Source organism: Takifugu flavidus, chromosome 19 (assembly GCF_003711565.1).
Source record: "Takifugu flavidus isolate HTHZ2018 chromosome 19, ASM371156v2, whole genome shotgun sequence".
NCBI lineage: Eukaryota > Metazoa > Chordata > Actinopteri > Tetraodontiformes > Tetraodontidae > Takifugu > Takifugu flavidus.
In genome coordinates this window covers 6,645,605-6,670,677 of record NC_079538.1, presented here as the reverse complement: position 1 = coordinate 6,670,677, position 25,073 = coordinate 6,645,605, and the positions used below count along the sequence as shown (strand labels likewise).

General features: G+C 48.6%; 1 protein-coding gene across 4 annotated transcripts in view; it reads right to left on the bottom strand.

The window, feature by feature from the left end:
• ryr3 (ryanodine receptor 3) overlaps positions 1-25,073 on the bottom strand; it is a 57,531-nt gene that overhangs the window by 17,493 nt on the left and 14,965 nt on the right. For 3 of the 4 annotated variants that reach the window (XM_057017663.1, XM_057017665.1, XM_057017664.1), the window contains 54 exons: positions 24,917-25,010; positions 24,557-24,631; positions 23,962-24,118; positions 22,846-23,010; positions 21,919-22,040; positions 21,662-21,842; positions 21,199-21,334; positions 20,613-20,708; positions 20,425-20,543; positions 19,405-19,538; positions 18,985-19,226; positions 18,431-18,623; positions 18,119-18,335; positions 17,916-18,020; positions 16,424-16,527; positions 15,979-16,062; positions 15,615-15,774; positions 15,342-15,486; positions 15,062-15,267; positions 14,817-14,991; positions 14,507-14,715; positions 14,260-14,423; positions 14,133-14,181; positions 13,896-14,056; positions 13,218-13,380; positions 12,881-12,967; positions 11,723-11,949; positions 11,342-11,554; positions 10,518-11,130; positions 10,137-10,337; positions 8,786-8,888; positions 8,486-8,617; positions 6,977-7,250; positions 6,789-6,903; positions 5,513-5,645; positions 4,771-4,874; positions 4,513-4,648; positions 4,205-4,388; positions 3,870-3,972; positions 3,625-3,745; positions 3,353-3,522; positions 2,881-3,101; positions 2,661-2,751; positions 2,353-2,493; positions 1,950-2,113; positions 1,803-1,881; positions 1,579-1,668; positions 1,305-1,445; positions 1,118-1,180; positions 945-1,020; positions 727-850; positions 423-538; positions 256-323; positions 42-163 (listed from right to left, as the gene is read on the bottom strand). In XM_057017663.1, coding sequence (XP_056873643.1) covers positions 42-163; positions 256-323; positions 423-538; positions 727-850; positions 945-1,020; positions 1,118-1,180; positions 1,305-1,445; positions 1,579-1,668; positions 1,803-1,881; positions 1,950-2,113; positions 2,353-2,493; positions 2,661-2,751; positions 2,881-3,101; positions 3,353-3,522; positions 3,625-3,745; positions 3,870-3,972; positions 4,205-4,388; positions 4,513-4,648; positions 4,771-4,874; positions 5,513-5,645; positions 6,789-6,903; positions 6,977-7,250; positions 8,486-8,617; positions 8,786-8,888; positions 10,137-10,337; positions 10,518-11,130; positions 11,342-11,554; positions 11,723-11,949; positions 12,881-12,967; positions 13,218-13,380; positions 13,896-14,056; positions 14,133-14,181; positions 14,260-14,423; positions 14,507-14,715; positions 14,817-14,991; positions 15,062-15,267; positions 15,342-15,486; positions 15,615-15,774; positions 15,979-16,062; positions 16,424-16,527; positions 17,916-18,020; positions 18,119-18,335; positions 18,431-18,623; positions 18,985-19,226; positions 19,405-19,538; positions 20,425-20,543; positions 20,613-20,708; positions 21,199-21,334; positions 21,662-21,842; positions 21,919-22,040; positions 22,846-23,010; positions 23,962-24,118; positions 24,557-24,631; positions 24,917-25,010 — 8,068 coding nt within the window. Of the gene's footprint in view, positions 1-41; positions 164-255; positions 324-422; positions 539-726; positions 851-944; positions 1,021-1,117; positions 1,181-1,304; positions 1,446-1,578; positions 1,669-1,802; positions 1,882-1,949; positions 2,114-2,352; positions 2,494-2,660; positions 2,752-2,880; positions 3,102-3,352; positions 3,523-3,624; positions 3,746-3,869; positions 3,988-4,204; positions 4,389-4,512; positions 4,649-4,770; positions 4,875-5,512; positions 5,646-6,788; positions 6,904-6,976; positions 7,251-8,485; positions 8,618-8,785; positions 8,889-10,136; positions 10,338-10,517; positions 11,131-11,341; positions 11,555-11,722; positions 11,950-12,880; positions 12,968-13,217; positions 13,381-13,895; positions 14,057-14,132; positions 14,182-14,259; positions 14,424-14,506; positions 14,716-14,816; positions 14,992-15,061; positions 15,268-15,341; positions 15,487-15,614; positions 15,775-15,978; positions 16,063-16,423; positions 16,528-17,915; positions 18,021-18,118; positions 18,336-18,430; positions 18,624-18,984; positions 19,227-19,404; positions 19,539-20,424; positions 20,544-20,612; positions 20,709-21,198; positions 21,335-21,661; positions 21,843-21,918; positions 22,041-22,845; positions 23,011-23,961; positions 24,119-24,556; positions 24,632-24,916; positions 25,011-25,073 lie in introns of all 4 variants that reach the window. The other variant, XM_057017662.1, reaches the window with a different exon arrangement.

Genomic DNA, 25,073 nt, shown 5'->3' with positions numbered 1-25,073 from the left:
GTTTTAGGCAGGAAGGATGTTGAGGAACATCTGCGCAGTACCTGGTCACCATCTCCTTTTCTTTGTTGGAAGCACATCCGCAGCTGCTCAGGTTCTTGCTGGGCGTGGACAGGAAGTACAGACAGTGGTTTTTAAACGTCTGGTCTGAGAGAGGGAGCAGGACCTGGAGGGTGAAACCATCTCTGTAAGACTCAACGTGGACTGCAGTAATATTTCATGACTCGTGTGCGAATATGTGCTGCCGAGCCTCCAGACCTTGGCAAAGAACTTGATTTCCTGGTCATGGGGCGATTTGTCCGTCTTTCCACTCGTAGCCATGGCCTCTGGATGAGGAACAAGTCAACACGCCAGGGAGGAGCCCAGATTAGTGCGCTGTAAAGGCCTCGCCAACGCTCCGTCTGTCTTTCCAATGTCACACTCACCCAGGTGTGCGATGAACTCCTGGGCGGAGTCGACATACTGCAGCAGCCTTTTGAGGAACTTGTAAGAAAACCGCTTCTCCATGGAAGATGAGTCCTGCTCAATGTCCTTCAGACCCCTATCATGGCAACGGGAGGGTCATTTGGACTCATCACATGACTAAATTAAACAATTGTAGCCGGTAACTTAAAAGAAATGTCAAAATTTTATGATAGGTTCATTTATGCTTTTTTCTTAATACCCAGGAAGCATGGACATCAAATTTAATGCTGAACTGAGGAGTTATAGAAAGCTGCTGAAGTTCACCTGCTGACGATGTAGCCACTGATCTGGAGAAACTTGAAGAGCTCCTGGGCCTTCTCTCTGTCTCTGTACTTCTCTTTAGCTGTCAGGGTGTCATAGGGAACCAGCAGCGGGTGGGTCCCTCCTCCTGGGAGCAGCAATGGAATTCACAACACAGGTCAGAACCCCTGCAGCTGGACCGGTCGGCTCGTCCAGGAGAACGAGAACGTTCTGGAGCGCACCTTTGCTAATGAGTTCCGTCTTCTTTTTCTTGGCCCAGATGTTGTGGTAATTTTCTGCAACCATTTCCACCATGCTCTGCAGCGAGAGAGAGAAACACCCACACACAGGCCATTTTTACAGAGAAAAAAAAATCATTTTGCACTGGAGAATGTTAAATGGACACTGAACAAACCTGCAGCTCTCTAGATAACGTGATGTTGTGCAAGTCCATTGGAGCAGGACTGAATCCGTTAATCTGCAAAATCAGTCAAATCAAAGGTCAACTAAAAAAAACAGCATTTTATTATCAAGGGGAAGATATTTTTAAATATTGAAGGATGAGAAGTATTAACAGAATGATGCACGTGGATGATTTTTACCTGAGGGTCAGAGGTCTTCTTGTGTGTGTCACCCTCTCGTTGGAACATGGGTTCCCCCTCTTTGCTCCTCTCAATGTTCCAGCCCATAGCCAACATGCTCTTCAGTGACTCCCTCACTGGCCAGCGGTACGTTTCCCTCTCCTACACACACACACGCACACACGCACCTGGGTCATTTGTCCCTATCTTCACAAGTTTCCGATACATTACTGAAGATTGTAGAGATAATAACCCTTTAAATTGATAAATAAGGCAATCTGATAGAGTGAAGTACCTTCTCAGTCAGAGCTTTGTAAGGCTTCAGCAAAGGATGCGACTTGGTGTGTTCATCCAGGCTCTCTCCGTGTTTCCACCCTGCTGACACCTGCAATTACATCCGCCCGTTGGGCAGGATGGATGCTGCATTTGTGGAGGCTTTGCTGTCTACTGTTTTTCATCTTCAATCATCATCAACGAAAGAATGAAAGAAAAACAACCTTGAAACAAGGGCGGACCCACCTTCTCAGAGGACCATTTGTCATGGGAATGCTCTGCATATTTGTTGGTGATATACTCCAGTTTTTCAGGAAGGGAGATACTGGGAAAAATCAGAAAGAATGCTCAAAGTGGTGTTAGAGTCAGTGTTGTCGTCCTCAGGCTACGCACTTGGCAGTATTGATGGGTTTGGGGTCAAAGTTGCCCTGTGAATCCAGCGACGCCTGTTTCTCCAGCGTTGCTCCCAGACTGGCGTCCACAAAGTCAGGGGGGAGGGCTCCGGCGATGGCGCACAGGCATGCCGTGGCCATTTTGAAAAGCTCGGAGTCATACTTCTGCAAACACGGAAGGGGGGGGGGGGGGTTACAAAAGGTTTCAGCTGCAGCTCGGGTCTGAGGTGGACCCAGTCGAGGAGAGGATAATGGAAGGTGACGAGAGGAGGAAGCGCCGCAGCGAAGTGGCCTGATCAATGATTCATCTGCTGGGGTTTTGCTACAGCCGCTCGGCCCACGGGATCTCCACTGACATCTGCCACCCCCCCCCCCCCCCACACACACACACAGGCTTGCGCTACCTTGTGAGACAGAGAGTCAAAGATTCCCCAGAAGAGTTTCTTGGTGAGGAGCAGCTCTTCATCAGAGGCGGTGCCAAAGCTGCCCATGCCGGCGGGGAGACAGTAGTACTTCCAGTTCTGCTCGTAGTGGTTGGTGAGAAGCTGGAGACACAGAGGACAGAAAAGCCGTCCAGTCCACATCTGTGACTTAAGGTTACGGATCCTGACCCACACGTGATGCCTAATATCACCAGATATCGGCGGTTCTGTGAGTGACGGGAAGCAAAGCATGGGGTAAAAGCGCCTATTGACGCGTTTTATTGGCTCACCCTGAGAGGAATCTTGCAGTATTCACTCAGCACGGGGACATCGAACACCAGCCGCCTGAGCAGCTGCTGCATCATGGTGGGGCGCAGATGTCTGGAAAATAAAGCAACCAGGGTTTCTAGAGAGCAGGCAGAACCACTTGGTATGGACGAGAGCCCTTCTGCAGGTTAGACAGAGTGTGTGTGTGTGTGCGTGCGTGCACGTGTGCACGGCGAGCCTTACTTGCAGATAGCCAGCAGGCACTCCTCGATGGCGTCCCTCTGGGCTTTGGTGAGCGAGCGCCCTTTGCACAGCCGGTAGATGGTCTGCAGAGTGGAGTCGATCAGCTGTGTGTAGTGCTCGGTGCCGGCGAAGAGGGCGGCGCAGCGGGTCAGCAGGGGCAGCACAGCCGAGCCGATGTACCGGTTCAGAGCCAGCGCGGTCTCGGTGGTGCTCAGTGCTTCCTGTGGGACCCAGAGGGAAAGAAACTGAGCCCCGAGGCCGACTCTGCACGCGAACGACGCGCCACTAACCGCAGTAAAAACTCAACCAAAGATGACAGTATACAACCCTCGAGGCCTGGACTATTAGCATTGCAGTACAGTTCCATTCCAGAACACTGAGCTTTGTCTTTAAACCATTTGCGTAGTGCTAATTAAGCGTGCAGTGATAGTGGGAGGGTGAGGGATGTGTGGAGGGATTGTTTTGTGCCCACCGTATCCAGAGAGGCAGATGCCCGCAGGTCAGGCAGGAAGCCGACCTCCAGCATGTGCATCAGAAAGGTCTGGTCCTGAATGCCATACACTCGCTCCAGGAAGAGCACCATGGGAGCCTTGTGGTCCGGGCAGAAACAGGCCGACATGTCGGGCTCCGTCACGGAGCCATCTGATGAAGGAATAAAGGAGAATAAAGCTGTAAAACCACCAAAATGGAATAACAAATCACAGCAGGGACCAAAATAAGTCCTTGGTTCTTCATCCGACGCACCTTTATTAACCATGGGCATTTTTGGAGGGATGCTGATGATTCCCACGAGGTCGACAGTAGGAACCAGAGAGCGAAGAATGGCCCGAATTCGGAGCGCTTCCCCTTTACCTGCGTTGATGAGCTGGAAGAGGGAATATCCTTCTGAGTCTCAAGTCTGCCCATAATGATAATAACTGACATAAATGACTTATGAAGAAGTTATGTGCAAGTGTTCATCCTGTCACGGTCGTCATGGAGAGCCTCACATGCATCTCTGGGGCGCAGCGTCCCAGCAGGTCGATCAGAGCCGAGTAGAAAGACATGATGGCGTTGCCCATGTGAATGATTTCTCCTCCTTCCTCGCCAGGACTGCAACACAAGGCACTTAAAATCAAACAATTCAGGGCTTAAAAGTAGAACTTTTACTACCAGGTTTTAGCACATTAGATGGTTCCCATGCCTTCATCCTCACCCTGGTAAAGGTTTATTCTGATCCTGTTTCCTGTTTTTATTTGAATGTCATGCTAGCGCGTCCTTCCCAGTTAAACTCCACCCAGCAAAACTGCCCAAAGCTGTGTTAGGACCCGGGGGGGATTCGTACCCAGCACTGACTCCATCGGGGATCTTGGGTAGATCTAGGCTGGGATCCTCTGAGATCTTGATGGCTTCCTTCATGGCCACCAGCAGACCCTGACCTCCCTCTCCCCTGAGAGCAGGACCAAAACACTCGGGGCGTCTGATCAGGAGCTTCACGACCACGTTGGCGTTTTCCTCCACGCTCTCTCCTGGAGTAAAGAAACCCCGGGACAACAGACGAGGGATGTTCTTAATGGACCTCCGTTGCAAAATATGAGCAGAGTCACGCTCACGTCATGGTTAATGATGAAGAAAAGTCATTAAAAGACCTACCATTGCAGAAGACGGCGAACCTCAGGAAGGACAGGTAGCGCTCTCCCTCTATGGGGTTCCAGCCCAGGTCTGGGTAACCCTTAGCAAGCAGCATGGCACAGCTCTGGAGGCCACAGCCTGCCAGGTATGTGACCACCTGCACACACAGATTTCAAGTTTCCAGGAACGACATAAATGTACAACGTACGAAGCAAATGAGCTCGCTGCAAACATTCGAATTAATATTTATCGTTAATAAAAGCGCGGTGGGAAATAAACCTTCTCCAGGTCAGGTTCTTCCAGAGCCAGGGCCAGGCCGTTATTGTCCATCACTGAAGACGCTGCAACGTCGAGGGGGGTCGAGCCTCGCATGGCTTCAGAGGCTACACACACACACACACACACACACACACCCTTAGGTCAGTTCTGTACTCAACAACAGGGGGCAGTCTGGATCAGCCTGAAACTGTCCGAGCTTTAAAAACAGGAGAAAAACTATTTTTCCTCGTTTTCTTCCTAGATTACGCAACACTCGGCACAAGAAATACATCCAGATAAATAAAAGTCTTGTTTACGGCACTTTTTCTCCCAGTAAAAAAGACTTTGAGTTCATATTCAGAAACCTTTAAAAAAGTCCTGTCTGTGATAATGAGCTTTAAAGCATTAATTTTAATTTATTTAGAGGTAATTCAACAGGTGAATAACAGACGTTGAGCGGATATTAAATCCTCTGTGATTCATGATGTAAAGTATGCGAGCTGAGGAATCGGATATCGTGTTCGCCTTCCTCTACGCCCCCCCCCCCGCACCATGTGAGCCTCCTCGCAGGAGCCAGGGCTCAGTGACTCATCAGTTCTGACCCGCACGCCTGAATAACGCCGTCCCCTCCCCGCCACGCTTTCCTCTCCATCAGCATCTCTGTCACTCTCAGAGCGGCCCAGACCCAACCCAGACGGCCTTTAAGAGCCCGTCTTCTCCTCCCAGGGGGGGAGGGAACGGAGGAACGGACGCTGCCGCCTACCAAGGCCAACGCTGCTGTTCTCCAGCAGGTAACTCAGGTGGTCAAACATGGCTTTCTGGTTCTGACGGCTGATGCGACAGAAGTAGCACAAGAAGCGGCAGCAGCTGGCCACCATCTTTGGGAAGGCGATCTCCTGGGGACACACACGGAAACACAGAATGTAAACCACCGGCACTGGTCATGTTGGCCCGGTGCCCATAAAACACAGAATCAAATCACACCGCTTCATTTTCACGGCACTTTCAGTGAAATAACGTTACTTTAAAGGAGGTTCACTGATTATATCACTCACATCGACTTGGATAATAATTCCTAATACTAAATATTCTGCCACCAAACAACCAGTTTGCCATTAGACTGCAGCCTGGTTTAAATGTTTGGGATAATCAGTTAGCGTTACAAACCCGAGGAGCACCTACAGAGTGTGTTCCTCCCACTTTATATGGCCACGGTAAACTCGGGGTCGGATCAAGTGACGGTAAAATGGCCGGAATTTATGAGGGAGACTGTGTGATCAGATCTGAGCCCCTGAATGTCTCTGAGGTCTTTATGTCTGAATCTCAGTCCGCGCTTGGCGCTGACGGCGGTGTTAAATCACCCCCAGCTTCTGTCATCACCGCCTGAAAAGGGCAGGTCTGCTTTACCCCTTTGCCCTCTCCATTACCTCTTGTGGGTTTTAATGGTATTAGGTTGTTTTTCTTACCTCATCTTCATGGGATTAACTTGGTTTTCTCAAGTTCGCTCGAGCCCGAGTCGTATCGTTTAACGAGCTTCAGCTACGAAAACTGTTTAGACTCGTAATCGTGTCGACATTTAAACTATTGTTGATAATTACTACTGCCGTACATTGTATATTATTAATGTTATGGGGTCAATAACCCATTAAAATGAACACAACTTCTTCTTACTCAACACTTAAATTAAAAAGACGCTCTGGGAACCTCAATGGTCATGCATGTCCCCCATGAGCAGGGCAATGGGAGGCAAAGAGATGAAAATAAAACTGATCCAGCCTTTAGGTTCCTTTAAGGACCTTTACGGCTACATTTATGTTCCTGGGATTTTATATGGATTAAGTGTTGGATGGATTTGGGTTCTTTTCCTATTAGGGAAATCATAATGAACATTTTCAAACGACTGATCAAGTTGTCAAAGAAAACAACTGAAAGTTGTACTGGATTTTTGTTTTGTTTTTTACAGAGACCGGCGCCACCACAGGAAAGCTGCAGCAGAGTCCGGGTTCTAAAGCTCATTCTACGGTCTGCAAACACATTACCTGGGACTTGTCTCCTCCCAGCACGTTGACCATGACCTCCATGACGGTCTCGTGCATGCCCAGGACTCTCATCAGGTTGGGATGTTGGTAGAAAACCTTGTTGTTCATAATGTCACTGGGATGCAAAGGAAAGGATTCGTGAATATAAGTCGACATCCCACTTCCAAAGAATATAAAGTTCATCTCACCCCAGCCCATCGATCATGAGTTTCTCCTCCTCTTTGCCCATCCGCACGGACAGCAGCGATCTGATCTGCCCCAGAGATGCTAACAGGTTGATAGCATCCTGCACAGAGGCGGCGCTGATGGTGTAGGTTTTCTTCATGCCCCGGAGCAGCTCTCCGATTCCGTCATACTGCCTCCTCAGCAGGCTGAACATCACCCTGACCAGCTCTGGGTCCTGGATGTGAGACTCCTGAGCCCAGCAGGTTATGGTCTGGGAGATCAGCTCCTTCAGGTTAGCTGCAGAAGCAGGAATGCAAACTTATTTGGTGCGTTTGCTATTCAGTATACTTGCGCCAGGCCCGATGCCTTCTGACTTAATTGGCATTTGTAGGAACAAACAGAAAAGATATTATTTTCGTCACAGCGGGAAGAATCGATGTCAATGCTGATGACAACAGTCTCGCTGCCATCAACATTCATTCAGTCAGCAAATAGAAGAAGTGACTCACTACAGTAGCTTCACTTGGTTTAAATGGTTTGACAGGGATTAAGATGGAAAAACACCTTCTTATGCCTTGGAGAGAAATACTAGATGGTAACAGAACAAATGCAGTATCTCTCGTGCTCAGGTCATTATTCTGGTTCAGCCGGACTCTGTGTGATCAGGCCAAACAGCCCAACACCCAGAGCGAACCAGAGGTCAGTGTCCAACCGAATCCTAATGAGGGATGAGGCGAGAGAGGGAGAGATGTGCCGGAGCACAAGGCCTGGATGGGAACGTCTCACAGGTTTGCTTTTGCTCTGCATCGCCTCAAGCCCACTGCTCACAGATCAGAGGCGACGCCGTCTGCAAGCTAATCTGCTAATGGGTGCATGTAGCCTTGCTGGTGTCATTTATGAAGCCGTTAGCATGCTCCTGTAGATCTCCACTGTAATACAGCGGCAGCAACTACAGGAAATCGGTGTCCGCTGGTCGTGAAATATACTAATTAGATAATAATGATGAATTTAGGCAGCGTTGATAGACCAGATGATTAATCGCTTATGTTCAGTGATGCATGATAATCACACTGACTCACTTCATTTGGCCAATCACAAAGCCTTCTGTTAGCCACGCTACTGTGGGAGTCGGGAGAGACTTATTAAAATTTATGACACAATTGTGCAGAGGCTGCCCATTAGTCTTCTGTTATTTCAGACATAACTATGCTTTCAGCCAAACCCAGCGGATGGGAGCACTGAAAGCGTTGACCCCAGCCCGGAGCAGTAAATGCATCATTTATGATGCAGAACACTTAATCTGGAAGGATGTCACGATTTAGCAGAAACAGACTGACACCACAGGCAGGTGGTCGACGGCCTCTGATGAGTTCAGAAAGAGATTAAGTCCACATTCGAATTCAACACCTTCTTCATGTCTCTGTGTCAAACAAGAGCTTCAAAATTAAAGTTGAGCTCACTTCCATCAGGCAAAGCTTTAAAAGAGTTTAAGTGGCTGCGTTTAGTAAAATGTGGAATTTTTTGTGACTTACTGGGGGCAGCTTGTTCCTTCTCTGGCTCCTTTTCTGCTTTCTGAGGAGGGCCCTTGATTTTGTAGAGCAAAGCCAGAAGGCGGCCTTTAATCGAAGTGTCCTGATCTTCCTCTTCCTCCTCAATGGGGATTCCTGCAAATGAATACAAGTAACACTTGACAGACCGAGATGATGATGAACAGTCGGCAGGGTTCTCCTAGAAGTGCAATAGTTTAAAAGAGAGCCATGAGGCCAAAGAGGATAATACCCACAGATGGAACCACGGGCAGAAATATTAATGGAAGAGGTGCTCGACTTTACCACAATGCAGGCGCAGCTCTTCGTGGAAGGAATTGAGTTCCTCCTGGATTTCCTCAGGACAGGGACAGTCGTCTCCTGCACTGAAATTCAACAGGATGTTGATCTGCAGCAGATGGGAAATTAACGAAGAGTGGAGAGTTAATGTGAGGATGGGAGCCTGTGAACTGTTTGACAAATAAAGGAGGTTAGCATACAGAGAAGATAGCATTATGATTGTTGGACGTGCTCAACTGGCCTCCTGACACAGCATCAGACGCGTCAGTGCAGAGACAATGAACCTTTTCACACCATTTAAAAGCAGCTTGAATAGCAAACCGCTCTGATATCAGTTAATTGTTTCATGTTACAAGCTAGCTATATCCTCAAATTCAGCTCATGCTACTGGGGTGTCTATTTCTGGCGTGGCTTTTTAATAAACCATGGGAGGAACATTGAGCGGCGCTGGAGGATGTTGCCAACACCTGCTGTTGACCACTGCACTTATTTTACCAGGGCACTTTCTTCAACAGAGAGGATTTGATGCAGCAGGAGACCAATTAAATGTCTTCAAAGGAGGGAGTTTTCTCCTGGACCTAAACCTCTCAACAAAGCTGTTGTGGTGCAGAAGAGCTTCACTCAGCACAAGAAAAATGAAAACAGAAAATAAAAACACAACTCTCTGGTCATGGTTTTAAATCAAAATATTCAAGAAACGGCACCAGTCACTGATGTTGCACTCATCAGTTCCACAGATCTGAGCCCTGGGCCCTCCAGCATGCTGACTATTTTATTACAAACCCATGAAATTGCTTTTAAGTGCAATCACAGGGTTTAAAAACACAATTTTAACTGCTTCAGTAGAGTTCAGAAATCCACTGATTCCATCAAATGATTCAAAAGGAAATGATGTGATGAAGGCGAGAGGAATGATGCCACTAAAAACAACTACTTCAGCACCAGAAGAAGTCTTCCAGCACTGAAGTCATTTGAATTTAATCCCAATTTTGGAACTTCTGAAGTTGGGAACTGGTACGATGGTTAAACAAACAAGTGTTTATCGCTGCGCTAAGGGCAGCAACAACTTTAAGGGGCCAATTAAATCAGTTTTGAATTTCAACAGTAAACATAATTCCCTTCCTCCACATCCAAATCCAACTCACATGAGGAAAAAAGTGACCTTTAGCGACTAGAAACGCCGCGGAGCAACGGCAGAGAGCAGCGAGGACACGGGACATTGATCGTTTCCTCACCCTCAGGCTCAAGTGTTCGTTCTGCTGTTTTATCCGGAGCAATACATCAAACAACCTTAACCATTATTAAAGAGCAGGTGAGGCTCGATCCATTCCTCACGCGCCGCCTGTTGCTCCCCTACCTGCTCCTGCGGGGGAGAGCGAAATTCTTTGGTCTTCTTGGCGGTGACGGCGGCCGACATGTTGAGCGCCACCATCAGCTCGTTGTAGCGGAACTTCTGGTTGAACTGAAGCTTGGAGACGAAGGTGTCGGAGAAGGAGACGATGGACTCGATGCGGTGCTTCAGCTCACAGTCGCAGAAGTACTGCAGCAGCTCGCACATCTGGGGGACGACAACGGGGCTGCACATCATTTCAATACAATATGAAATGCTAATAAGCCAAATGAATATCAAATATTCTGAGCGGATTAACTACTCTAATCTGACAGGAGATGGCAGCATACACAATAAAGGCAACGTGGATGGAATAGAAATGAGTGAAGAAGCGTTTCTTTTCCTCACCTGGCGCTTGACGGGCTCTGGGAGCAACTTCTCCAGGAGACCTTTAGTCGCCGACGGCTTGCTCTCCTTGGTCTCCTCCTCTCCCGCCTCCACGGCCTTCTCCTCGTTCTTGCTCACCTCCTCCTTCTCTGCGGCCGGGCCAGCCTCCTCCCCCCTCGCCTCCTCGCCCTCCTGGACCTCTCCGAACACATTGGGGTCAATCATGAGGAGGATTACTCTCACCTCCTCGCTGGTGAGGACCCCCATGATCAGGAGCGTTCCAATAAGCTTGAGGATGGGGACAAACTGGTACTTCACGCTCCCGCCCACCGGATCTCGGATGTGCGTGCCTCCACCCTGCACGGCCTCGGTGAGCATGCTGATGGCTTTCTCCTTTAGGATCCCCAGTGGGATCTGTGGACTGTGGAGGTACTGGTGCCTGCCCCGGTTGATCACCCCCACCGGGGAGAAGTTGACCCGAGGCTTCAGAGAGGTGCTAAGGTCCACGCCAGGCAGGGAGTGGCGCTTGGACTCATCGGGGAAGAGCTTGATGGAGCGGGTCTCGTCCGTCACGGGGATGATGAACTCGTTGTTCATCATCAGGCGAGCCTCCTTCGCCGTCTCAAGATGGATGCTGGGGGCCAGACGGAGAATCAAAGTAAGTTACGCCGGATTTTGACATGTTTTTCCAACATTTTGGCCACTAAGCGTAGTCATGTTGATTCAATCAGCTGCGATGCTACTGTAAGTTGTTAATAATGAAGGTTCTGCTTCACTGTCCCAGGCAAAAACCCAACAAAGGGGCCAAATGAATCACTAAAACTGTGTGGTGGATACTTCTCTACCTGATGAGGACGCTGTAGAAGCCCTCTCTCAGCATCCCAGACAGGTACTGGTTGTCGATGGTGTAGAGCAGCTGCGACTGGTCCAAATGGCTGCAGAGGGCGTGAGCAACACGGGTGTTTCCCAGCGCACACAGGGCGCAGTACAGCATCAGGGTGTGGTAGTGGAACTTCCGCAGGTCTTCGTGTTCGGACAACTCCAGGATGTCCAAACACCTGCAGCGCAGAACGCGAGTGAGCGAGTGAGTAAGTTTATTTTTGTGTTGTATAAGAATTTAACAGCTGGGATCACTTTATTAGCCTAACGCAAACCCAGACTGGTTTTAACTGGTCCTAAAGTGCTAAAAATGGCTTTAAACTGGAGTTAAGACCCTGTTTGCAGACCTGTTCTCCTCGGGGATGTGCACAGCCATGATCTGCAGCGGCTCCAGACACTGGACCACCCAGCCGTGTCTCTCGCTGACGCGCGCCGTCTCCACGTTGAGGAAGGTGTTGGGCATGCGGCTCCACAGGACGGAAAGGATGGTCTGCACGTCCAGGCGCGGGGGGCACTGGGGGACCGGATTCCTGTGCTCGCTCTTGAATATGGCAGATGAGAGCGGCATCGCATCCTGAGAGGAGAGCGGGTTGACTTATGAGGACACATTAGATCGCCATGGTTACGGTGACTGATGGAAGGGTTCTAGACAGACATGGCAGCTCCTCTCGATGTCCCTGACAATATTTGGTTGCTCAGCTATTCACACTATGATCACACGGAGGAGCTGTCGGAACTAATCTGGGGTAAAGTGATTTGCTCAAGGACACTTGGACATGCAGTTGTGCCAGGGATCGAACCATCAATCAATGACCTCTTGGCCTTTGTCCCCAGAGCCCCAGAATATCCACATTTTGAAACAATAAGAAAATGCAGGTATTTGAGAAAAATAAAGTCGATATTAAACACACACATAAAGAAATAACAGTTTTTTATCCTTAAACTATTGTCTAAGTGGCAGATAGTGTATAATTGATGGAGTCTCACGAGCCACAATATGATTATACAGTGATCCCTCGCTATATCGCGTTTCATCTTTCACGGCTTCGCTGCTTCACGGATTTTTTTTTGCGAGTCGTTCATTGCAGTTCTCAAATATAATCGAAGGTGGCATATCCGTTTATAAAAATCTTCTTGCTCAGAAAAAGAAAGAGCGCCAACAACTACCCATAACAATGTTCTTCTCTCGGAGAAAGACTCCTGCGCCTTCAGTAGAAACAGACGCTCCAGCGGAGCGGAGTCAGGACGAAGAGGCACAGCTGGGACTGAAATACGCCAGTGACAATGTTTCCAACCTTGTATTACTAGATTAAAATTATTGTTTTAAACAAAGTTTGGGCTTTAAAACAGGTTTTGATTTTTGGTTTCATTTTATAGTTCAGTATTGCATTGTAAAATAATAAAAATAAATACTTCACGGATTTCACTTTTCGCGTGGTATTTTTGGAACGCAACTCCCGCGATAAACGAGGGATCACTGTATATTAAAAACATCAGCAACAAACCTTTATCTTGACAAACTCAAACTGGAAAAGGTCAGCAGAGGTCGGTCGTACAAACACAGCCGGGAACAGCTTGGTGTTCGGCTCCACCTGAAAAAGAAAGACGGCTGCCGATCATCCACAGAATAAAGCTGCACCCTTCAGAAATTCCACTTCCAGGGGAAACAATGAAAGATAGACAGAAAATAGAGGGGTGATAAAAGCTTCTGATGGTTGGATTCGGACGTCACTGTCAGGTCGGTTTGCTGCAGCGAAGTGAGAATACCGAGCAGGTCCAATTCCAAGGTTTTGATACGGAAACTGGATGAAAAACGCAGCATCGTTCCCGTTTTCCTTTTACCTGGTACACTGTGGACAGCTCCTTGCCGTTAGCGGTGAAGGTGACCAGGCCAGTGGCCAGGTCGATCAGGCAGCCGATCTCCAGGTCAGAGGTGGAGCGGCTGGAGGAAGACGGGCTGACGGCGTCCCCCGCACACACCATGTAACAGTTGCTCCTCTGGACACTGCAGGAAAAAGATACTATGCTTCAAATCTTGACCCGGAACGGCACATTTTCTGGTCTGCGCGTGCTGGGCTGCTCTTTGAACTTGACTTTGATCTTGTTAATACATCCTTGTTAGCTAAAAAGAATGGAAAACGGGATGGATGAGCTAGATAAAGCACCTCGGAGTGAAGCACTGCCCCACCGCCCATGAAATGTTGGATAGATGGACCTGCAGAGACTTCTCAATAAGGAGAAGTCAAGGCTAACACTTTTAAATCCTGTAATATATTGCCTGATGTTCTTTTCTGTACAGCTGGCTGCACTATTTCACAACTGATTACGTATATTTGTAGCTTGCGACGTCTATTTTTATGTGTTGCACTGTCCCTCATCAGATTCATTTCTGTCCTTATTGCGCACTTTTAAATGCTGCATTCACTTTCTAAAAAATAAATGTATCTGGAGCTGCTCGTTTTTATCCATTTACATAAAAATGACAGCAAATCTATATTCTGAATTTGAACGGCTGCTTGCCTCTCGTGGACGCGGCCTCTCTCGTCTCCCAGGGTAACGGTGACGGTCCTCGTCTTGCCGAGGTTAAAGTTCTTGCTGTAGTAGTGGTAGTCAGGCGTGACCCAGCCCACCCACACGGACGCAGGGTCCTGTCCGGCAAACACTCTCACCGAGTGGTAGTACTGGGAGGAAATAAAGCACACGGTGGCGCAGCCGCATTTTCTCACGCCTGTATTTTTGAAATCTCTGCTGAGTTACCGTGGTGATGCTTCCGTAGTCAGCGCTTCCGTCGTCGTTGGGAGGGTAACTGTAAAGACAAAAGCAGTGCAGGAGGACATCTGAACCCGGAACAAGCTGCAATACAACCAGCACTTCCTGGCCTCACCTGAATCGGAGCGATTCGTCCAGAAGCGTGTCTGCGGAGTAAAACTCCACGGGCACGCTCAGCCGACAGTACAGCATGTCGCTGTTGCTGTTCTGGGTACCGAATGTCTTGTGGGTGACCTTGAGGCAGGGCGGGCTGTCCACGGTTCCGTCGATCCGCGTCACCTGACCAGTCCAAAATAAAAGGCACCAGGCGTCAGGGCACCTGAATCCCTCGCCTTACAAACTCCGGCTTGTGGTCTTCTCACCTCTATGTGAGCGTGGTCCTGTTGGATGTTGACAAAGGTGGGGAGGCGCTTGCTGAACCACATGGTGATCTCTCGCTTCATGTTGACGGCGAAGGGCTCGAACCCTTCCTGGAGACCGCACATGGTGTAGTACTTAAAGGTACTGGCATCCTTTCCAAGGTTCATACGTCCGATTTGGGACATACCCAGGCTGCAGACAGGGATGAAACCTGGAGGAAATTCACCAGTGGGATTAGAAAAGAAAAAGGCGTTCAGGTGTTTGAGTCAATCGATGAAGACTAAAGTTGGACAGAGCCAGCGAGCGGCGCACCCTCTTCTGTCTCAAAGTCAGTGAAGCAAAGCTCTGAGCCCTTGTTGGTGATGAGGAGCTCCCCGTTCAGGGTGAAAATCATGGACTTGTCCTCCATGTTGATCATGCAACCGACCACGTCGCCATTTTTCCACGGGTGTCCGAAGTAGCGGCTTCCTGCGTGCATGCGCCGGCCCTGAGAGGGAAAGTAGGATTCCTGTTAGAGCCAGAAGCTCAGTGGTTCTGCAGTGTAAACGCTCACTTACCCTGTAACCATCGAAGACGAAAACCTGGTCATCTGCTCCCAGTTCAACGTCGGGCCTGCAGCCCGGTCGGGCCCAGCCGACCCTCATGTCGCCGCCCGTGATGGCCTCAAACTCAAAGTACCATTTCCCCGTCTTCACTGCGTACGTCTGCTCCACGCGGAACAGGCGGGTGGTCTCGATGGTCTCATCAACCACCACATGAGCACCTAGCGACACAAATCCAACCGTTTACCAAAAGCAGAGACCGGTCCTGCCAACAGACGAATCCAGGGTGACGTACCCTCCTGATCCGGGGGGTCAATGTCATATCCGTAGCCAACCAGAGTCCTGATGGCCTCTCTCAAACTGTCTCTATTAGACTTTTTAGTGCGCTCGTCTAATAACGCATACGGCACCAGGCGAGGATTCCGCCTGCTCTTCACATCCTGCCGCAAGCAGAGAAAAAAGGAAATGGAGCAAAGTGGTGTTTGGACTGCTTCAAAGTTGACATTGAAATATCTCTATGTCAACATTAATGCCCACAGGTAACGATGGACAGGAGGACGGCCTTTACCTGCTGGATGCCGTAGGTCCAGCCTTGTTTGATTCTGTCTTTGGCCCACACGTTGTGCGCGTTCTCGGCCAGTTTATCAACTAGAACCTCCTGACCTCCAGTCAGTTTCACGTCAGAGAGGTCCAGTGGCGCAGGCTTATATCCATTAGACATCATGTAGCTGCAGGACAACAAAATCAAGGGTCAGTTTTACAGTGTGCTTTTATTTTAGTCAGAGAAAAGGCACATTTGAATGCATTAAAGCAGCTTCCTGTTGATCCAGCTTTCTGAAACATGATTCTTAAGTAAACCGAACATCAGTGTGTGTTTTATTTTCTATGTAACCTCTTTTGGTTCCTAAAAGGTGTTAAAAAAACAGGCTTACTCTTTGGGAAGTTTGATTTTCTTCAGGTCATCTTCAGCGTGAATGTTGACCTGAGCGACGTGGCACCCGAGAGCGAGCAAGGTCCTGACAGGGGAAAGAGAAGTTTCAAGCAGAGGACAAACTGAGGACGCACTGATCTTTGGAAGGTGAGTCAGCAGAACCCTTCAAGAGGCTGCTAAACTTTTAAACTCCGCTCATTAGGGATAAATCAATAGTCAGCTGCAGTCGGGCCTCGGCTGTGCAACAGTTGTGCCCCTTTATAAGGTGCACACTTGATGGATGCTCACTTTAACTCCAGATTGTTTCACATGACCAAATCTTTTAGATGACTCAGTGTTTGAGGAGACACAGACCCTCACAAGCATTGCTTTGATCTCAGCCCTTAATCTGCTCACGGAGCTGGTCCTCAGCAATAGAATAGCGTGGATTATTTTCTCTTTCTTACTTCAGAGTTTCACTGGACATCTGCAGGTTGTAGTTCCTCTCAGTTTCAGGCAGCTTGACAAAATCCACCAGGCACGGGTGCTGCCTCTTGTTGTCATCGCGGATCTGAGGGGGAAACAGTGGCTTCAGTGTCTCCGCATGAGTGAACAGTAATCTACCGGCTCAGAGCCCAAAGGGAAATATGATAGAGCGGGTTCAAAAAAAGTGGCTGGAGGATTAGTTTTCCATTTGGACTGGGATCACGCCTCCGTGGTGATTTTGCCGAGAGTGATAAGCCAGAGACAACAGAGAGAGGTTTAGTCTCCAACACATGCTGCTCGCCGCTGATAGTCCTTTGCTGGGGAAGGAGCCTCTCTGAGGTCAACACAATCATCCCAAACACTTCCTCTCATTATGGGCTCAATGCTGTTTCACTTTGCTGATGCCCTCAAACAGAAGTTCAGAAATAAACCTGGTCCTCAGTATTCTGAGATGTCAATTTAACTTCTGGAATTTCAAAGTGAATCTGGAATTTCAGTAAAACAAGTAAAACAAGTAAAACACATATTGATTTTAGTTAAAATGTTGATCTGGAGGTTCTCAATGGAAACCCTAAATCTGTTTTCTCACATAAGCAGAACTACAAATAACACAATAACATTAGCCTGATGCTAAACAAGAATGGATGCATACTATATATGTTCAACTCGTTTAATAAGGTTGGAAAAGTGATGTATGACATTGTTACTGGTCTCTGGCGGCACTTTCTTGTGCTTTCATTCATAATCGAAATGTTTGGGACACAGAATCCAAATCCAAAAGTCCAAATGCACTAAAGCTCAGCTCATATTGTCATTTCTGCACCTGGCAGCAAAGTGCCAGAAGAAGATTCTCTGTTCACGTTGTTTAATTAACGATGAGATTAAAACATAAAGCTGAGTAACTTTATCCACATTGGAGTGATCCGAAGTGGCTGCTCCAGTTAGACGCCGCAGCTGTTCCGGCTCCTGCTTTGATTGTGACACCTACCTGCGTTCTCTGTGCCAACGATGCAGACCTGCATGACAACAGAGCTTCTTATCTCTTTGGAAAAATAAAAAACGCCCCTCTGGTGTGCTGGATGTGTGTTCCAAACACCTCGCACACACTCCACTGACACGCTTTAGCTCAGATCTCGCCTTAAATCTCGAGGATCCGCGTCATGGCTGGAAGGTGACAGTGTTACACAGCAAACAACTGAAATAAAACGGGTCCTATCCTCCTGGAGCCTGTTAAAATAAGCCAACTTTAGTTTAAAAAGTTTGTGGCGTTATTTTTCATCCAGGATTTGAAGGAAAATCCTTGTCTTCTTGACATTCTGATTAAATGCTGAGCAAGCGTTTGAGACAAACTTTGCCCGTCACCTCCAGAGACACAGACAGATCCCAGCGTTGCACCTTCCTTAGCATGAAATCAGTCCTGCCTGTTTCACTGTAGCTCTGTTCATCGCCACGCCAACAACTGGGAGGCTGTACCTTGCCGTACGTCCAGCCTAGTTCAATCTTGTTCATGCCCCACAGTTCGTGGATGTTTTCCGCCAGCTTGTCTCGCACGTTGTCAAGGTGAGTAGGAAGGACAACCTGCAGGGACAAAGACGGAACACACTCTTAGCGCTCCCTGACCACATCAGAGGTAAATGACCTTTATACAGCATCTTAGAGGCGACATCTGCCCTCACCTGACTGGTGTCCACAGGTGTTGGGATAAAGGAGGACTGAGAGAGGAACTGGGTGGTTCCCAGCAGGTCACGCACCCCCTCGTGGTCCCTCTTGTAGTCTTTCACAGCCTCGATGTGCATCTTTTCTTTGGGCAGCAACGCCTCATAGCAGGGAGAATAACCAGCTGGGGGCAGGAACTTAAAATCTCCATGTCTTCCACCCAACAAGAACCGAACCCTGAGTAGTCAACAAAATCACGTCATATTACGCAAAAAGACTCTGTCATGTAAGTGGTCAAAGGATCCTTTCTTCAACAGCAAATTGAGTCTTACTTAACACCTGCAGAGAAGCTGACAACAGGAAAGAAGAAGCCGTCTGTGTTGAAGTCCTCGAACATGCCCTGAACAGGCTGCCCGTTGATCCTGAAGGACATGCTGGGCGCGCCCAGATCCAGACAGCAGCTGACCACGTCGTCCGAGTTCAGCAGGTGCTGATTAACGGAGGCCACGGCCCTTGGGATTCGACCTAGACGGCGCAGGGGGCAGAGAGAGCGAGGCGGGGTAGATGGCTGTTAAGGCTGCTGCAGAGTCATTGAGAATCTAGGTCGGGATGACGGGCGAGGACACGGCGTGGGGGCAGGGAAGTGGAGAGAGGAGTGATGGGCGCTTTAAAAGGGGCGGCATGAAGCGGACGAGAGGAGGTGTGATGAGTCTTTTAGAGGACTTAAAAGGAGGGAGGGGTGAAATAAATGTTTCAGGATCAGAGCAGAGGGGAGCCTTAAAGGACAAAGCCAGTGCTGAACATACTGATGGGACATTTCCTGACAAGTGTAAAAGTGAAAATAGGATCTGAGAGGTTGCAAAACCCCCTTTTTTAATGATCCCACCTGACCACAGATGAAGTCCATCAAAGCTGTAGGAGTAGAGGTCATCCCCAACACCGTTGCCACCCCAACCCTCTCCGCCACCAGGGTAGGGAGCATAGCCTCTGGTGTTGGCCCAGCCTACCCTCAGGTGGGTGGACTCCCCAGTGACAAAGTGGTCCACCTGGTCGATCACCAGCTCGAAATACCACTTCTTATACTGGGCGGAGCCGTCGGCAACGCCCAGGAAGATGTTTGGCCTCATGCTACAGATGAAAACAATAGGAGCTTAATATTCAAAGAGCTGTTAAAGGATATTCTGTAGAACCAGTAGAGCAAAGATGTGCCCAGCCAAACGCTCCAGAAGGAGGTTTTATTAGAACACAAGGCTGTTTTTATCAGCCTTTATTCAGCTCCGACACATTAAAGTGGCTCCTTTTTTACCTCTGGACGTCATTGACCAGTCGAGTCTGCAGCAGTAGGTCCCTCTCAGGAAGCAGCGTGTCACAGATCAGATTCTGATTGGCTCTCACTGCCACCCCGTTACAAACACAGAGGGAACACAGAACATCTAGAATCTAAGCACAGTGGAGGGAAGGTCTTATTACAGCAGTAGAACTAGATTCTTATAATAGTAAACATTTTATTGATGCAATAGCACTGAGAAAACAGTAAAACCCAAATGCGTCACAAGAAGCTTCAATATTGGAGTAAACCTAAGCAGAATCTGGTGATCTAGCTGCATACAAGTTGTGAACATGTGGTTCAGGCCGTTTGTCACGGAGTGAGCGTGCCACATACGCACGCACTTCATACACACACTTCATACGCACACACAAAATTTCATTTCCATTCTGTTCTGTCTAGGGTTACTCGGTTTAAGCATTTCATACAAACCACTTTTACCATAGCTCACCAGCAGGACATACTTCCTCGTTTGGGGAACCAAAGGACTGGTCCATGATTGTATATATGGAGGGGTTTCGCGGGGTGTACGGCACAATCTATTTTAGCGGGGGTGTTTTATTGGGGTAAATTGAACATGTATTTTTACTGTGCACTGGGTGGTTGTTGGTGGTGGAAATTTGTTTTGGAAGTTTATGCATCTTTTTGTATTTTCTTTTCGGTTGTAATTTTGTGTTTGTAAATGTATTAGTGAGCGTAATAATTTTGATAATTGGTTTCACCTGTGGGAGGGGCTACCGGTATAAAAGCCTGTAGTAGGCCCAAGACAGGGCTTCTTGTGGTTATTGAGTTGGTTGGTCATTGTTTTGGAGGAAAAGAAATTGTTGGAAAAGAGTAAAGTGGTGGGGTGTAAGAGTGTGCAGGGTAGTATTGTATGGATTAGCCTGGCATCTTCTGATGCCGCTTTATGTTTGGTAATTAAAATACATTTTTGGAGGAAAGAATCTCCCGTCTCCCTCTGTCTCCTCCACCGCCGTTCATCCTTGCGACACTGTTCACCTTGTGGTTGCGTCCATGCTTGTAGAGCAGAGAGATGATGGATTCGATGTGGGCTCTCTGAATGATGTTGAGAGCCTCGGGACTCTCTACCAAGATGCAGTGAAGGACCTCCAGGATCCCTGAGAGGTGAAAACACACACATGTCATCATCAGAGGCCATGTTTGTCAGATACAAACCACTTTGGTACCTGATGAAGACTCCAGTCTCTCCAGTTTGCTGACCAGCCAGTCCAACTTGTGGGAAAACTGAGTGCAGTTGGTTCTGTTTCCACGTATCAGAGCAGCTGAACACCAAGCAGAAGATGTCAGGTTGAAAACGAAGGCAGACGCGGCGCAGGGGTTTGCTTCCTCTCTCCACCGACTCATTTGTCACTCGCTCAGAAGAGGACAAAGTAAAGTCGACGAAGAATTCATCAAGTTTAGCTCATCAGACATTTAGGGAGGGGGGGCGACCCCACTGTGGAGCGAGCCTGGTGAACAACGCCTGTACGCGATTTGACTCTTTATTACCGTGGGTGTAAGGAGTACTTTCTAGACACGAGTGATGAATATGAGCTCACATCCCCTGTCCCGAAAATGAAACCTCTTCATCAGCATTCATGAGTCAAGACTGAAAGAACGGGATAAAATCAGCACCTGCCGGTTTGTTGATGGAAAGTGGAAGCAGATCAGGAGGGAGGAATACAAATATTTGTGTTTATGTGCAGAGCCCTTAAATGGGTGAAACGAAGACCCAGGGTAACCAGACACAGTCTTAATAACTTCATCACTTACCCAACAGTTCATAGAGGAGGTTCAGAATGTCCTTCCACGCCGCTCCAGCCTCCTCGCCGGCCTTCTCTGCAAAGTGGGCAGCACTGTTGTACAGGTTCATCCGGTCGATGCACTTGGACAGCAGGGTCAGCATGCCCTGGGGAGGGCAAAATCTTATTTAATACCAACAATAGAAAGCTAGCAAAGACTCCATAGACACCAATATCAACAGAACGCATCTCTTCGCCATATTTCTTCAACAATCACTCCCTAATTTTACAGTCATGCTGTGAAGAACACCAACAGTACTAAACACAGCGAACAGTCGAGTGGCTTGAACTCCGACCCTCCTATTTAGATGCATTTAACGCAACATCAATTCAAGGATTAGCGCTGCACCACCGAGCATCCCTTCAGATACCGCTATCACGCTACTAGAAGCCGTGTGTCAGAGGCTGTGACGCCATGAGTTGTCCACCCTCACCTCCTCCTTGAAGAGGTCCTGACGTTTGATGAGCGAGCGCAGGAGACACTGTTTCTCCTCGTGCTCCAGCTCTGAGTCCGGCTGCTTGAAGTATTCGATCAGGTCATTCAGCGTCTGCAGCACATCCTCAACGAAACCGGCGACCTCCGTGGAACCCCCCTTGGTGATGCGATCCAGAGCTCTGAGCGGAGCGCACGCTTGTGAAACCACAGTCACGGCAGCGACGCGCGAGCGATGGGTCGTCACCCCGTTATTACCTGATGAAGTTGGTGAAGAGGAAGGTGGTGTTGCGGATGATCCGAGCAGCGCGCGACTCCTCGTGCTGGCAGCGCTGCAGGATGAGGCCGTCATCCATGTGACCCTCCAAATGCAGGCAGGCCTGAAGAAACCACCACATTATTATCAAAGCACACTTTATGGTCCTAAAGTATCGAATTAGCCAAAGAGTGATGCAAAATCTGCTAAATGACACTCGAAATTTCATTATTTCAACATACAATATGACATTTTTTTGCAAATTGAATCGTTCTGTTACAGTTTCTTAGAAGAAATTCATGTAACCAAATATTATATCATCCATGAAACCACTAAAAAGAGCTTGTAGCAGCTGCCTGACGTCCACAATGAACCGGTTTTTAAAATCTCTTGATAGGTTCCCCAGAGATAAGTGACAACCGAACGGCCTCATCCAAACCTACCGTCTCCCTGGTGACGGCCCATCATCACACTATAATGGTGCATGTGAGCAGACAATGATGTTCAGGCCAGCAGGTGAGCTCCGTGTTTAAACACCCATCTAACCCTGCTGACAGAGTGATGGACATGGACTCTGAGGTGTCAGCGCTCAACTATGACAAACACCCGACAGCTTACTGTAAACACGTTTAGATAAAGTGGACGTCAGATGCCGTGAACGAACCTCGACGACCGACAGCGCTGTTATTAGGACGACTCGGGCACTAAGGGACGATTCTAACAAGCTGATAACATGGAAATCTGAGATGAAATGAACATTTTCCCAGACAAAAAGTATCCCTGGGATGCTAAGTTATGTTAGCTACATGTTTATGCCCATGACGCATTAAAAAAAACAGCTTCTGATATTTAATTGTCAGCAACTGACAACTGACGCCTCTTTTTGACCTTTGCTTGTTGCTTAATCGCACACAGCAGTGGAAGCTCACCCTTCTCTTCAGCGGCCCCAAGCGTGATGATTTGGCATCGGGCGCCAGGTAGGACAGCCAGAGTCCTGTAGCCACGTGCATGATGAAGCAGACCGTGTCGCCATACTTGATCTCTGGCACCCCCATTCCATCGATGTCCCTCTTTGCACCCAGGTCGCTTTTTTCCTGTTGCGTTGACGTTTGTGAGATGCACAGTCACGTTGCAAGAAAAAATAAAACAGGAAAGGAGTGAAAAGTGGGACAAGCGGGTGCTGAAATACCACAAATGCAGAAGAAGGACCACAGCAGCTAAGAGATTGTGCATTCCTTTGATGAGAGGTGCACAACTCTCCACTAATTTCCAGGAGATTGTGGGATGTGCAGGGACAGAGATTAAAGGGGGCAATTTCACAGGGCTGTCCGCAGCAGCAGAGGTGGGAAAATTAAATCTGTCAAGGGGCACTGAGAGGCATTTCACAGAACTAGCACAGATAGAGTTATCTGCACACAGTTGCATCCTCTGAAGGTGACTCCCGCCGCTGCTCTGTTTATGTCAACACAGGGTCATACATTTTAATGGATGATAACACTCGCCACGTTCAGCCGGGGTGTTTGGGGTACAGGTGTTTGTGTTGGGTTCTAGAGAATCGGTGTAGAGGCGGAACAGAGCTGCAACTGAAAATGGCTGCAGCGTCATTGTTTGTCGCTAACGGGCTGGTGGAGATTTGCTCCAGCATTCAGACCAAAGAATGGCTTCAGCTCTTGCCAGATGTTCACGTTCACGCAGCCCCAGACAGCCTGGTGGCTTTTCTCTAAGCGGTGCTGGACTGTATATGCGTAACATTCGCCCTCTTCTCTTTTCTTTGTTCTCCTCAGAGGTTGCCACAGTGGATCCGCTCGCTCCATCTAACATCCTCTTCCCCTCACACCAACTCACTTCCTGTCCTCTTTTACTGCAGCCATAAATCTCCCGCCTGGCCTCCTCAGTCACTCCCAAAGAGAACCTCGACCTTTCGCCTCTGTGACCTCCAGCTCTGCTCCTCCGTGTCACTGTCTCTCAACCGTACATGGCCGCCGCCCTCCTCTACACCTGTTATTCCCGTGGATACCGTTTATGCCTCAGGGAGGAAGACCGACCTTGGAGGGCCGGAAGCAGAAGGCGGTGGCCGTGGTGTCAGACTTCTCCCGGTCCTGCAGGACCAGTCCTTGGTCCTCGCTCAGAGCCAGGTAGCGACCGGTGGAGAGGTGACGCAGCCGGAAGGCCTGACCCCAGCGAATGTGGCTGCTGCTCCAGCTGCGCACAAGAACAGCGGCGTTACAAGCTGCAGATGTGGCAGATGTTGAGGTGGACAGCAATCCACGTTTCTGCTGTTACTTATGGAAGATATGTAATTACGCAACAATAAACGCTAGCATCTTTTACTTTACAAAGAAACCTACGTCAATTGGGAGAAAAAGGAGCTTTTGAGTAGACGCATATTTCAAAAATACCGTCAGTCCCAGTGAGACATGATGACTGTGGAAAAGTGATGAAGGATAAAAGACAAATGAACAGAATGTCATCTTCTGGAGAACCTCAACTAATTGGTAGCAACTTCTTAGGAGCAGAAGTTCATGATTAATTCAAAGTATATTTTCTGTCACATTTGTACATGATCTATTTTTAAATCTAACGATTCTGCACGGTTCTGAGGGGAAACTGGGTCAGCGGCTTGCCTGGATCTGAACTCACCTGATCCTCAAAGGTTCCAGCCTCCAGAGAGAACGAGCCTTTGATGCCCCTTTACCCGCCTCGTAGTTGACGATCCTGGGGGTGCAAAGAGACGTGAGGGGTCTCGCTCAGTTCCTCCAAAATTCCCACCATCTTACAGAAACACTGGCGTGACCTTTCTCCTCATAAACGTCATAAAAGTGCTGTTGGTTCAAGCACAGAACTTCCTCTCCTGTCTACAAAGAACGTCTTTGATGCATCATCCAACCGGTTCATTCGAACGTATCATCTAAATCTGCTGCCTGAAGCCAGCGTTCAATTATGAACCGGTCGCCCCACATATTCAGCTGGGTCGGAGCAGCTTGGAGCCTGCCTGCTTACCTCTGCATCTCCTCGCTGCTCTCCGCTCCCGGGATGGTCAAGCTCTCGTCGTGGCCGTGACAGAGACGCATCACGTGTCCGCCGATCAGGTAGCCTGTCAGTTAAACGTGTTAAATGCGGGGCGTCGAGCATAAACGCCCGCGGGTGCACGACTGGT